Source organism: Melozone crissalis, unplaced genomic scaffold, assembly GCF_028551555.1.
Source record: "Melozone crissalis strain CALT ecotype California unplaced genomic scaffold, PUWL_Pcris_2 ptg000160l_1, whole genome shotgun sequence".
Lineage (NCBI taxonomy): Eukaryota > Metazoa > Chordata > Aves > Passeriformes > Passerellidae > Melozone > Melozone crissalis.
Genome location: NW_026535931.1, coordinates 61,669 through 76,019, shown reverse-complemented (window position 1 = coordinate 76,019; position 14,351 = coordinate 61,669). Strand labels below are relative to the sequence as shown.

The 14,351-nt window shown below is 58.0% G+C and overlaps 1 protein-coding gene across 1 annotated transcript; it reads right to left on the bottom strand.

The window, feature by feature from the left end:
* Positions 1 to 12,400: 12,400 nt before the first annotated feature.
* NEUROD4 (neuronal differentiation 4) lies at positions 12,401 to 13,813 on the bottom strand. The gene has a single exon (XM_054293567.1). The coding sequence runs from the start codon at positions 13,811 to 13,813 to the stop codon at positions 12,830 to 12,832; it is 984 nt and encodes a 327-aa protein (XP_054149542.1). The 3' UTR covers positions 12,401 to 12,829.
* Between the last annotated feature and the right edge of the window lie 538 nt (positions 13,814 to 14,351).

Below are 14,351 nucleotides of genomic sequence, written 5' to 3'. Positions count from 1 at the left end.
GCGGTGACGTCACCCTGAGCCGTGACGTCACCCTGAGGATGACGTCACCCTGAGTGGTGTCACCCTGAGGGGGCTCGGGGGGCCGCGGGACGGGAGCGGCCACGCTGAGGGCCCGGCCCGGGACCGAACGGGGGACCCCCACGAGGGGACCCCCACGAGGGGACACCCCCAGACCCCGCCGCGCGTGGCGGGCCCGGGCTCAGAAGGGAAGGGAAGGATTTGGCACGGAAAGGAGGATCGTGAGCGGAATAAACACTGCCCTGGCTGGAGTACCGCTGGGTTCGGGGTGTCCTTAGAGCAGCCCCCCCTTTATCCCCCTCCTCGCGCCCCATTTCTCCCTCTCTGAGCCCCCCCGAGGCTTTGTCCCCCCCTGGACCCCACCGCTCCCGGGGGCTCTGTCCCCTGGAGCCCCTCCCCGGGAATTCGGCTCTGCCCCGGCCCAGCTGAGCCCTCCCCGGGGCCGCGGCTCCCCAGAGCCCCCAAATCCCCCGGGCTGGGGCTGCTCGGGGCTGCAGCTGCTCCAGCACCGCCCCCGGGGGCTCCAAGCAGAGCCCGGGGTGCAGCGGGACCCCCAGACCGGACCCCCGGGCTGTGGAGATGAGACCCCACTGTCAGGACAAGCCCCGAGGCACCGGGACCCCCCAAAACCCCTTCTCCCGCTCACTCCCAGATTTGGGGGGTCCCGTGTTTTGGGGGGGTGACAGCCACCAGCCCCCCCCCGCTGTCCTCATCCCCTCCTCCTGCATTCCCCAGGCTGTGGAGATGACACCCCACACTCGGGACAAGCCCCCTGCCCACCCTGAGACACCGGGACCCCCCAAAACCCCTTCTGCTGCTCACTCCCAGATTTGGGGGGTCCCGTGTTGTGGAGGGGTGACAGCCACCAGCCCCCCGCGCTGTCCCCGTCCCCTCCTCCTGCAGGCGCGGCCGGGGGGTCCCAGGGCGGGGAGCTCGGAGCTCGGAGCCGCTGACAGATGGTCCCGGGCAGGGCTGGCGGGCCCCGCGCCATCTGCCGGGGGTCACGGGTGACCCCGAACCCCGCGCGGGGAGGGGGCGATGCCACAGCGTGATTTATAGAAATGCGCTGGGAAAGCGGGGAGGGGGCGGCTTTGGGGGGACACGGGGTGTCCCCGCAACCGGGGTGGCACTGGGGGTGACACAAGGGTGACATGGGGGGTGGCATGGGGGTGACACGGGGGTGACACTGAGGGTGAGACAGGGGTGACATGGGGGTGACACGGGGTGGGACACGGGGGTGACATGGGGGTGACACGGGGGTGACACGCGGGTGACACTGGGGGTGACACGGGGTGGGACACGGGGGTGACATGGGGGTGACACGGGGGTGACACGCGGGTGACACTGGGGGTGACACGGGGTGGGACAAGGGGGGTGACATGGGGGTGACATGGGGGTGATGTGGGGGTGACACGGGGGTGACACGGATCTCTTGGAGGGGTCCTGCCAGCGGCTCCTGCAGGGTCCCAAATGCCAAATTTCCCCACCGATGGTGCCAAACGAAGCCGGTGCCCCCAGGGTCACACAGAGGGCTGGGAAATCGCTCCCGGCTCGGACAGAGCGGGAAATAAAATGGAAATATAAAATATATAATAATTATATAAAAATATATAATACATTAAAATATATAATATATAAAATATAAAAATTAAATTATACATAAAATATTTATAGTAATATATGGCAATAAAAATATATATTTATACATAATAATATAGGATATCTGTATGTGCTATACATATATTTTATCCAATCACCTATTATACTCGATGGTGCATTTACATATTTTATATGCATTTCTACACAAATTAGATCCCATATAATAAGTTTTGTTCGTATATTTATGCATTATTTTCTGTGCATTATACTATTTATTTATTATATATATTAGTTATTATACAATTATTTATTAAATTATTGATGCATTATATTATATTATATATATTATATATATATATTATATATATTATATTATATATAAATATGTATTTTTGTATCTATATATAAGTATATTAAAACTATATATAAGTATATTTTATATATAGAATATACTTTTATATAAGTATATATTTATATCTAATATGTAAATAAATATTTTATATATAGATACATTAATAAATGTATTTTTTATATTTTATACATATTATATATATTTATATATAAATATGTTTTTATATAAAATATATTTATTTATTTATATATAAATAAATATACTTTAATACATTATTAATAAATATATTTTATATAGGTGTATTAAAACATATATATACATATATGTATAAAAGTATATTAAATATATATACATATATATACTATATATACATATATACATATACATATATATATATACATACACATATATATATATACATATATATAAAATATTTAAAAATCTATATTTAACATCTTTTATCTATTGAAAACACGCTCCTAAAGCCGCGCATTCCATTCCCTGTTCCCCGGGAAGTTCGCAGCCATGTGGGGATGGGGATGACGCCGCGCTGGGTAAAGAGACGAACCCGAGCGAGGGCAGGGCAGGAGAGGAGGGGCAGGTGCGGCCAAGCTGCCCCCGGCCATCTGCTGCCAGCGCTGCCCCCCGGGACCCCCAGATCCTCCTCGGGGCCCCCCCAGCCCCGCGCGGCTCTCGGGGGTCCCGGCCCCACCTGAGGCAGCCCCGCTCCTCTATCCCCTGTGCTCCCCTCGAAGCGCTCACCGTGTGGTTTTTCCCGTTTTCCCCGTGTTTTCTTGGGGTTTCCCCCCGTTTCCCCAGTGTTTTCTTGGGTTTTGTTTGTTTTTTTTTTTTTTCCCGTTTTCCCCGTGCTTTCTTGGGGTTTTTTTTGGTTTTTTGGGGTTTTTTCCTATTTTCCCTTTGGTTTTTTTTTCCTATTTTTCCCAGTGTTTTCTTAGGTTTTTGCCTGATTTCCCTTGGGTTTCCCCTGCCCATGTTTTCTTGGGTTTATTGCCCGTTTTCCCCCATGTTTTATTGCCTTTCCCCCCTCTTGTTTTCTTGGGTTTTTTCCCCATTTCCCCCGTGTTTTCTTGGGTTTTTCCCCCCGTGTTTTCTTGGGTTTTTCCTCCCGTGTTTTCTTGGGTTTATTCCCTGTTTTCCCCCATGTTTTATTGGTTTTCTTCCCCCTTGTTTTCTTGGGTTTATTCCTCGTTTTCCCAATGTTTCATTGGGTTTCTCTCCCCCTTGTTTTATTCGGTTTTTCCCCCGTTTTCCCAATATTTTATTGCGTTTTTCGCTGTGTTTTTTGGGGTTTTTTCCCGTTTCCCCCGTGTTTCCCCCTGCCCAGCGCCAGGGGAGACCCCCGAGAGACCTCAGGGACATAGGAGAGACCCCCGATTGTTTTAGGAGAAATTGGGAATATTCGGGGTCCCATCCCGAGGGGTCCCTGTGGGATTCACCCTGGGCAGCCCAGTGAGGATGAGGAGGGTCCCGGCTCCAGCTGAGCCCCCGCCAGGCCAAGCCCACGGTTTCAGACCCAAATCCGAGCCCTGGGGAGCGGAGCCTCCCTAATCCCGCCCGTAACCGATCCGGCCCTAACTGCCCCGATGGGCTCCGGCCGCATCTGCTGCGCCAGCGCGGCCTAAGAGGATGAGGATGAGGAGGAGGAGGATGAGGAGGGGGTGTGCTAAACCATTTAGGGCCCTGGAGCTCCTCATGCACGGCAGGGGACGGGATCTGCAGCTGGATCCAGCCCCGGCGCGGCAACGCTGGGCCCATCCCTAAAAACCGCTGTGATCATCCCAAAAAACCTCTGGGATAATCCCAAAAAACCACTGGGACCATCCCAAAAAACCACTGGGACCATCCCAAAAACCGCTGTGAACATCCCCAAAAAAACCACTGGGATGATCCCAAAAAACCACTGGGACCATCCCTAAAAACCACTGGGACTATCCCCAAAAAACCGCTGGGTCTATCCCCAAAAACCACTTGGACCATCCCTAAAAACCACTGGGACCATACCTAAAAAAACGCCGGGACCATCCCAAAAAACCGCTGGGCTGATCCTAAAAACCCACTGGGACTATCCCCAAAAAACCACTGGGACCATCCCAAAAAACCATCTCAAAAAACCACTGAGCCGATCCCAAAAACTGCTCGGACCATCCCTAAAAACCCCTGGGACTATCCCCAAAAAACCACTGGGCTGATCCTAAAAAACCACTGGCACCATCCCAAAAACATTGAGACAATCCCAAAAAACCACTGGGCTGATCCCAAAAAAGATTGAGACTATCCCAAAAATACCCCAGGGGGGATTCCTGCGTTTGGAAACGTCCCAAAAGTCTCAGCACCCTCCGGCACAGCCCTGAGCACCAAATTCACGGAGAAATGACCCCAAAATCCCAGCCCTGAGCTGGGAGGGACCCCCGGAGCATCCCCCGGCCTAGGGGTGCAGCCCAGGGGGAAGGGTTGGGCCCCGCAATTCCAGGGTTTTGCGATCCCAGGGTTTTGGGATCCTGGGTTTTTGGGATACCGGGTTTTTGAGGTCCCAGGATTTTGGGATCCCAGGATTTTGGAATCCTGGGTTTTTGGAATCCTGGGTTTTTAGGATGCCAGGTTTTTGGAATCCCAGGGTTTTTGGGGTCCCAGGATTTTGGGATCCCAGGGTTTTGGGATCCCAGGTTTTTGGGATCTCAGATATTTGGAATCCCAGGATTTTGGGATCCCAGGATTTTGGATCCTGGGTTTTTGGGATCCCAGGTTTTTGGGATCTTGGGTTTTTGGAATCCCAGGATTTTGGATCCTGGGTTTTTGGGATCCCAGGTTTTTGGGATCTTGGGTTTTTGGAATCCCAGGATTTTGGATCCTGGGTTTTTGGGATCCCAGGTTTTTGGGATCTTGGGTTTTTGGAATCTTGGGATTTTGGGATCCCAGGTTTTTGGATCCTGAGGTTTTGGAATCCCAGGTTTTTGAGATCTCAAGTTTTTGGGATTCCAGGTTTCTGAGATCCCAGGTTTTTGGGATTTCAGGGTTTTTGGAATCCCAGGATTTTGAGATCCCTGGTTTTTGGGATCTCAAGTTTTTGGGATCCCAGGATTTTGGGATCTCAGGGTTTTTGGGATCCCGGGTTTTTGGGGTGGCAAACGCAGGGATTTACCCCAGGGATGGAAGGGATGGTGAAGGCAGATCAGAGCCCCCCCAGACCCCCCAGCAGCGCTGGCAGCTGGGCCGGGGTCCCCCCGGAGCTGGGGGTTAATGAGGGAGCGGCGGCCGTTGGTCCCAGATGGACCCGGGCACAGGGAGGGGGCGGCTCCTGCGGGGTCCCGCCCGCATTTTGGGGCGGGGGGGAGGGCGCTGGTCCCCCTCCCCATCCCTCCCTTTCCAGGGGCTGGTCCGAGGATGGAACAACCACGAAACCAAACCCTGGGGGCTTCCAGCACCCCAAACCTTGCCCGGGGGTCCCAACACCCCAAACCTTGTCCCTGGGAGCCCTAACGTCCCAAATTTCATCCTCCGGGGGTCCCAACACCCCAAACTTTGTCCCCAGGGGTCTCAGCACCCCAAATTTCGTCCTCGGGCGCATTCAGCACCCCAGATTTGCTCCTCAAGGGCTCTGACATCCCACAGTGCATCTTCTGAGGGGTCTCAGGGATGCCCAGGTGGTACCGGGGATGCCCAGGGGGTTTCAAGTATGCCGAGGGCGCCGAGGGGGTACCAGGGATGCCCAGGCGATCCTGGAGATGCCCGGGGGGTACTGGGGATGTCCAGGGGTTACCGGGGATGCCCACAGGGTTCCAGAGATGCCCAGGGGGTCCCAAGGATGCCGAGGAGGTGCCAAAGACGTGCCGGCTATCCCGGGGATGTCTAGGGGGTGCCAGGGATGCCCAGGCGATCCCAGAGATGCCATGGGGGTTTCTGGAATGCCCAGGGGGTACCGGGGATGCCCAGGAGGTGCCCGCGCTGCCGGGCACCCACGGCGGGGTCGCGTCCGTTGCCCCCGCGCTGCCGCCCGTGTCCCGCAGCCCCCGCGGCCCCCCGGGCACCCCGGAGCAGCGCGGAGCAGCCCCAACTGTTCCCCGGCGGGCGCAGCCCCCGCTAATCCAATCCATCAGGGGGGTAATGAGCTATGAAAGTGTGGATTCAATTAAGGGGGATTGCGGCGGGAGGCAGCGCCCGGCGGCAGACGGCGAAAGGAGCCCGGCTCCCCTCTGAAAGGCTCCATCTGTGCCGCCGGGGCCCCTTTGTGCTCCCTGAAAGCGCAGCGCAGCCACAAAAGCCGCCGCGTCCCCGCCGGCCGAGGTTGCGGTGATTCCCCCCGGGGGAAACTGAGGCACGGGAGAGGAGCTCGCGGAGGGTTTGGGGGGGAACGGAGCTGGTTTGGCTTCAGGGTCTGGTGCTGATTTGTGGGGATTTGGTGGGAATCAGCAAAGCCGGGGGTGCTCGAATCCAGGGGTGGGTCGGGGGGGATTTAATGGCCAGACAGTGCCACCCCTGCAGGGTCACAGAGTCACCTCACAGGGTCACCTCCCCTTGTCCCTCCTCTGGCACTGCCAGGGGACCTCTGGGCACCCCGTGCCAGGCCCTCCCCACCCCACATTTCTCCCCACATCCCCTCTCTGCCTCCCCCCGACTCATTTGGGCTGGAAACGCCCCCGAGACCTCCCCACCTCCCCCCACGGCAACTTGGGAGGGATTGGCGCGGGGACGAGTTTAAAGATGGGATTATTGCTGTACAAATTCTGATTAAAGCGTCCCCAAACCCTCCCGCAACATCGCTAAGCCGAGCTCTAATCTCACCCGAGCAGAGACTTCGTCAATAACTCCAAATCTCCGCGCTGTTGGTTTATCTGGCGCGGATTAAGCCGGAGCTCCCTGAACTTGGATCAGAGCAGAAAAACCACCCTGAACCTGGGTTTGGGGCAGTTTGCCTTGGCAGGTGCCAGCTCACGAGTCCCAGCCAGGGATTCCTGGGGTGTCCAGCACTGGCAGGGCTCCGGGGATGTCCTGGGATGGGGAGAACAGCCCCGGTGTCATCCCTGCCCTGATGGGGTTGGGGACAGTTCTGGTGCCAGCCCGCGGTGGCATCACAGGGGACAAGTCCTGTCCTGGCTGGGGACGGTGGCATGCAGGGGGTGGAGGGATGGATGGAAGGACAGAGGGAGGGAGGGAAGGGTGGCTGGACAGATGGACCGATGGATGGATGGATAGAATCCATGGATGGATGGATGGACAGACAAATGGAAGGATGGATAGAATCCATGGATGGATGGATGGATGGACGGACACAGGAACAGACACAGGGATGGACGGACGGACTGACGGATGGACGGACGGATGGATAGAATCCATGGATGGATCGATGGACACAAGGATGGACACAGGGATGGACACTGGGATGGATGGCTGGATAGACAGAAGGATGGATGGATAGAATCCATGGATGGATGAGTGGACAAGGATGGATGGATGGATGGATGGATGGATGGATGGACGGACAAATGGAAGGATGGATGGAATCCATGGATGGATGGATGGATGGATGGACGGACACAGGGATGGATAGAATCCATGGATGGATGGATGGATGGACACAAGGACGGACACAGGAATGGACACTGGGATGGATGGTTGGACAGACAGACAGATGGATAGAATCCATGGACGGACAGACAGACACACTGATGATGCCACACACCCCACACAGGATCCCCCCACCCTCACAGCCTCACCCAGCACCAACTCCCTGAGCTGCTGGAGAGCAGGAACCGCCCCTGAACCCACCAGGGTGACAGTGACAGGGGGTTTGCACCTGGGGGTCACAGCCTTGCACGCCCCCGTTTAACCCCTGCATCCCCACAGTGCCACCACCTCCTCCATCCTCCCTGGATCCCCACAGTGCCACCATCTCCCTTCTCCGGGACCACGGCGGCTCCTCTGCCCCCTCCAATCCGCAGGAAAAGTTCGTTTGCCAAAATCCGCTGTCCCCAGGGGGAAAAGACGATTAAGTCGAGAGCCCCGAGCCCGATCTCCCGGCTTAGCGGGAAAATCTGCGCGATTTCCCGAGCCGGCCACATTAGGAGCTCATGGCGGGCGGTGTTATCAGATTACAGACAAATATCAGAATTACAGCCCTGAAAGCCGGGCTTTAGGGGGGCTTAGCAATTATCCAGCCCTGGGCAGCCCCACCCTGCTGAGGAAACCAGGGCGACCCCGAGCCAAGACCCCCGGGGCTGGAGGATGGTCCTAAATGGGGGAGGGGGGACAGGGAGTCCCCTCTGGGGGTCAGGGTGTCCTTCCATGGGTCAGGGTGTCCCCTCCATGGGTCAGAGTGTCCCTCATTGGTCAGGATGTCCCCTCTGTGGGTCAGGGTGTCCCTCCATGGGTCAGTGTCCCCTCTGGGGGTCAGGATGTCCCTCCATGGAGCAGGGTGTCCCCGCCATGGGTCAATGTCCCCTCCATGGGTCAGTGTCCTCTCTATGGGTCAGCATCCCCTCCATGAGGCAGGGTGTCCCTCCATGGGTCAGTGTCCCCTCCATGGGTCAGGGTGTCCCTCCATGGGTCAGTGTCCCCTCCATGGGTCAGTGTCCACTCCATGGGTCAAGATGTCCTTTCATGGGTCGGGATATCCCTCCATGGGTCAGTGTCCACTCCATGGGTCAAGATGTCCCTCCATGGGTCAGAGTGTCCTTCCATAGGTCAGAGTGTCCCCTCCATGGGTCAGTGTCCCCTCCATGGACCAGGGTGTCCCATCTATGGGGCAGGCTGGACCCCCCAATGCCCCCCCAAGAATTCCCCAGGTGGGATGGGAGGAGAAGCCGCCCCCCAACCCCTGCCCCACCTGTGGAACCCCTGGGGCGGCTCTGGGGTGTGCAGGGACCCTCAGAGAGGATGAGAGACCCTCCCCACGACCCCCGGGCTGGGCACAGTGAGCGCACCCACCCTCAGCTCCTCAGCAGTGCCACCTCCTTGCCCCGGTGTCCTGCGGGGACACGGGGACACCCCCACCCCCGGGTGCTCCGCGCCCCCTCCCCACACACTCCGAGGGCCAGCTGTGCCCTGGCAGCGCGGGCCTGGCACGGCTCCTGCCCTGCTGGCACGGGCCGGGGCTGCTGCGAGGGCGCACACGTGCCCGGGGGAGCTGGCACCGAGCGGGGCTTGGCCCCCGGCCAGCGGCAGAGGGGCCGGGGCACAGCTGGACCCTGGGCCCGGCGGGCAGAGACCGCGGTGCCCAGCCCAGGGCTCCCGGGGCATCGATGGGGAGGGGTCCCGATGGCATCGCGGGGGGACAAGGGGGCGTGGGGGTGCCCGACATGGAGCTGTGGGTGCGTGGGGAGGCTCACAGGGGTGTCCCAGCCCGGGGTTTCTGTCTCAGCCCCCTGTTTGTGTCACAGTCCCCTGTTCGTGTCACATCGCCCTGTTTGTGTCCCAGCCCGGGGTTTCTGTCTCAGACCCCTGTTTGTGTCACATCCCGGGGTTTCTGTCACAGCCCCCTGTTTGTGTCACATTCCGGGGTTTGTGTCCCTGCCCCCTGTTCCTGTCCCAGCCCCCCGTTCCTGTCACAGCCCCCTGTTCGTGTCCCAGCTCACGGTTTGTGTCCCAGCCCGGTTTTGTGTCCCCTGTTCGTGTCCCTCCTTGCCCACGCGGCCGGGTGTCACCTTGGTGTCCCATGGTCCCCCCACCTCCCCCAAGCGGGGCAGGCCGAGCCCCCTCCCAGATAAACCCAGCCCAGACAAACCCAGCCCAGACAGTTCCATCCCTGCACTGCGCATCCCCATCCCTGTCCCTGAATCCCTTTTTTGGGGACACACGACTTTCATCCCCATCAGCTCCTTCCCCGCCCTGCAAATCCCCGTCCTTGTCCCTAAATCCCTTTTTTGGGGGACACACGAGGTCCATCCCAGACAGTTCCATCCCCGCACTGCGCATCCCCATCCCTGTCCCTGAATCCCTTTTTCTGGGGACACACCAGTTTCCCCCCGCTGTCCCCCCGCCCGTTCCCGGCCCCGCAGGGCCCCCCCCGGCCCGGCTGCAGCTGCGGGGGCCCCCGGAGAGCCCCCCGCCCTCAGCCCGAGGCGGGCGCAGCTTGCGGGGCCGAGCGGCGGCGGCTCCCCCGGGCTCCGGCGCAGCCGGCGCGGGGCCGGGGGACAGCGGGGACAGCGGGGAGGGACACGAGCGGGGTCCCCGTGAGAGGGGACACGGGGGGGACGCGCCCCCACGGCCGCCAGACGCTGCCGAGGGGTCGGGGCGCAGCTGGGGAGGGACGGGGGGGGCGCGGGGAGGGGAGATGGGGTGAAGTCAGGACGGCCGCGTCCCCTCCGTGCGGCTGTTGGGACAAATTTCAGCTCCCCAGAATGTCCCTGTGCTCCCAGGGCTGTACTGAACCCCAGTTCTTGGGACCCCAAATCAGTCCTGGGACCCCCAGGGCTGTCTGAACCCTCATTACTGGTACCCCAAATCAATCCTGGGACCCCCAGGGCTGTCCTGAACCCCCATTCCTGGGACCCCAGATCAGTCCTGGGACCCCAGGGCTCTGCTGTGCCCCCATTCCCGGTACCCCAATATCCCCCCAGTACCCCCAGGGCTGTCTGAACCCCCATTCCTAGGACTCCAAATCCCCCTGGTACCCCCAGGGCTCTGCCCTGCCCCATTCCTGGGACCCCAAATCAGTCCTGGGACTCCCAGGGCTGTGCTGTGCCCCATTCCTGGGACCCCAAATCCCCTCAGTACCCCAGGGCTCTCCTAAACCCTCATTCCTGGGACCCCAAATCAGTCCTGGGACTCCCAGGGCTGTGCTGTGCCCCATTCCTGGTACCCCAAATCCCCCCCAACCCCACAGAGCCCCACTCCAAGGTCAGGGATCCCGTCTGGACCCCAGCACAGGGGGCTCGGATCCTCTGGCAGCCCCCCACCCTCACCCCAGGCCCCCAAAAATGAAACAACAGCCCCCAGGAAGCTGCTTGAAACAAGACCACGACTTTATTTGAGCTAAAAACCCCAAATCTGCTCTCTTTACAAAAGGATAAAACATTTTCAGTACAAAAGGGAAGAAGCCCCAGGACCCCGGGGGCTGGGCAGGGACCTCAAATCATCTCCAAATTCCCAACTTTATACAAAACCAGGGAGATTTGGCCAATGGGGCAGGCGAGGCCAGCGGGACATCAAAAATAGTTGCCTGGATTTTCTTTGAAAAACAAAATAAAATCGTTGCATAGCATTTAAAAGTTATTGCTCGTCTCAAAACGCACAGAGGAGTTGGGAGCTGTTGGCAGGATCCCAAATCCATGGAACGGCCGTTAAATACGGAGTTTGGCATTAAATATGGAAATACTGAGGGAAATATCAACAGCAAAAAAATATAAAAATAATCAGGTGGTGAGGGAAATAAATTAAATAAATAATGGCTAATAAATAACCCTGGAGCAACAGCACAGCCAAAACCACGAGGTCTCCAGGCAGGGAATTCCCACTACGAGCCTGGAGGGCAGAGGGGGAAAATCCTTGGGCGCATCCCAGATTTCCATGGAAAACGGGAGGAAATAAATTAAGACTCCTCACACATGGTAATTAATAAATAAAGCAGGAATTAAGACAGGTTTTTGTTGGTGCTCAGGACTCGGAGCAGGGGAGGGGACGCTGTGAACCCAGAGGAGAGGGCCTGGAAGGGAGAGGGGTGGGGGGCTCCTGCTCCAGGTGGGATTCTGGATCAGTGGGATTCCATCCAGATCTCTGGGATCCCATCCAGATCAGTGGGATCCCAATGAAATTTGGATTCTGGGAAGGAACAGCAGGATCCCATCCAGATCAGTGGGATCCCGATGAAATTGGGATTCTGAGAAGAATCAGCGGGATCCTGTCCAGATCAGTGGGATCTCATCCAGACCAGTGGGATCCCATCCAGACCAGTGGGATCCCGATGAAATTGGGATTCTGTGAAGGATCAGCAGGATCCCATCCAGATCAGCGGGATCCCAATCCTGTTGGGATTCTGGGAGGGATAAGTGAGATCCTGTCTAGATCAGCAGGATCCCATCCAGACCAGTGGGATCTCAATGAAATTGGGATTCTGGGAAGGATCAGTGGGATCTTGTCCAGGTCAGCAAGATCCCAATGAAATTGGGATTCTGGGAAGGATCAGTGGGATCCCAATCCCGTTGGGATTCTGGGAGGGATCAGCAGGAGGGAATGGCCACTGGGCCTGGCTGGACCACGGTGACCCCGGGTAAGGGACTGGGATGAGCATGGATGATGGGCCACCAACACAGGGCAATGGGCCACTGTCCCTGGATGCTGTCCCTCCATCCTGGACACTGTCCGTCCCTCCATCCTGGACCTTGTCCTTCCATCCCCAGTGTCCCCCCATCCCTGGACACTGTCCGTCCATCCCTGGACACTGTCCCCCCATCCCCGGACACTGTCCCCCCATCCCTGGACACTGTCCCCGTATCCATGATGGCAGAAGGAAGAGGTTCTCCCTGGGGTGAGAATTTCCATCCTGGTTTCCCACAAGTGTCCAGCTCATTCCCACCCGGCCACTGCAGCACTGGGAAATCCTTGACCCCACAAGGGGAAGGGACAATGGCCGCCCCAAGGGGCAGGAGGGGCTGTGTCCCCACACCAGGGGGGACAGGGAGAGAATGGACAATCCAAGGGCTGGAGTTGGTGTCAGGATGGACGTCCTGGAGGTGGAAACACCTTGGGGAGCATCTCTGGGGGACGCAGCAGTCCGGAACGGTTCCTGTGGCTCCTGGGGACAGCTGGGACAGCAGCGGTGGCACTGCCACCTCAGCACCACGTCCTGCAGAGATGCCGGGTCCATCCTGGGCACATCTCCCCGCCCCAAACCCACATCCAGCCCCGCTACTCGTTGAAGATGGCGCCGAGCTGGGCCCCGGCCGCGTGGGGCGGGAAGGACTCGAAGGCGACGTCCAGCGGGATCTCGTAGCGGGGCACGGAGCCCTGGAAGTGCGAGCCGTGCCCGTGGGCCGCGGCCAGGCCCACCGAGGGGTAGTGGCCCATGAAGGGGTAGGGCTTGTCCAGCTCGGGGGAGCCGTCCTGCTTCAGGGAGAAGTTGCCGCTGATGCTCAGGGGCGGCGTCAGGGGCCCCTCGTAGGGCGGCGTGGAGCAGTCAGAGGGGTGGCTCCCGAACGAAGCCTCCACCAGGCTCTTGAAGGCCGGCGGCTTCAGGTGCAGCAGGTGGGACTCCATGGAGCCGTAGGGAGGGCTGGGCAGCCCCTGGTAGCCGAAGGAGTGGCCGGCCAGGCCCGGCTCGCACGGCTTCTCCTCCTGCTTCTCCAGGAAGAGCGGCTGCGCGCCCAGCTGCAGGCAGCCGGCCACCAGGTTGCTGGTGGGCTGCGAGAGGCCCTTGCACAGCATCTCCACGAAGCTCTTGCCCTCGGGGGTCTGCCCGCTCTCCAGCACCTCGGACAGGGCCCAGATGTAGTTCCTGGCCAGCCGCAGCGTCTCGATCTTGGAGAGCTTCTGCGTTTTGGAGTAGCAGGGCATGACCCGGCGCAGGTTGTCCAGGGCGTCGTTCAGGCCGTGCATCCGCGTGCGCTCCCGGGCGTTGGCCTTGACCCGCCGCGCCCGGAACCGCTCCAGCCTGGCCTTGGTCATCTTCTTCTTCTTGGGGCCCCTCCTCTTGGGCTTCTCACTGTCCTCTTCCTCCTCCTCCTCCTCCTCCGCGCTGTCGCGCTCCTCGGGCAGGGCGGGCAGCAGCGCAAAGGGAGCGCTCCTGGCATCCCCCTGCTCCTTCAGCTCCTTGGCTGCCGGCATTTCGCCCATCCAGGCCTGGCTGCTGACGAGCTCGGCCATGTCCGAGGGCTTGGCGCAGCTCTGGGGCATCTGCAAGGGAGGGACGGGGACGTGGGGATGGGTCCCGGAGGGAGAATCCTCAGCACGGTGGGAAAATCTCTCTCCAGACTCAGCAGGACTATCTGCCCACTCCCAGCTCCCATGGATTCATTTTTCCACCTATAGATTCCATTTTTCCACCTATTTCCCTCTCAATTTTCATCGGATTTTGGATTCCTTTTTCCCACCTATGGATTCCTTTTCTCCACCTACGGATTCATTTTTCCACCCATGGATTCCATTTTCCCACCTATGGATTCCTCTCTTCCACCTATTTCCCTCTCAATTTCCAATGGATTTTGGATTCTTTTTTTCCACCTATGGATTCCTCTCTTCCACCTATTTCCCTCTCAATTTCCAGTGGATTTTGGATTCTTTTTTTCCACCTATGGATTCCTTTTTCCCACCTATGGATTCCCTTTTCCCACCTATGGATTCCTCTTTCTCACCTATTTCCCTCTCAATTTCCAGCACACTTTGGATTCCTTTATCCCACCTATGGATTCCTTTTCTCCACCTATGGATTCCT

Coding starts and splice junctions, on each gene's coding strand:
- NEUROD4 (XM_054293567.1), bottom strand. CDS start 13,813: ATGCCCCAGAGCTGCGCCAAGCCCTCGGACATGGCCGAGCTCGTCAGC.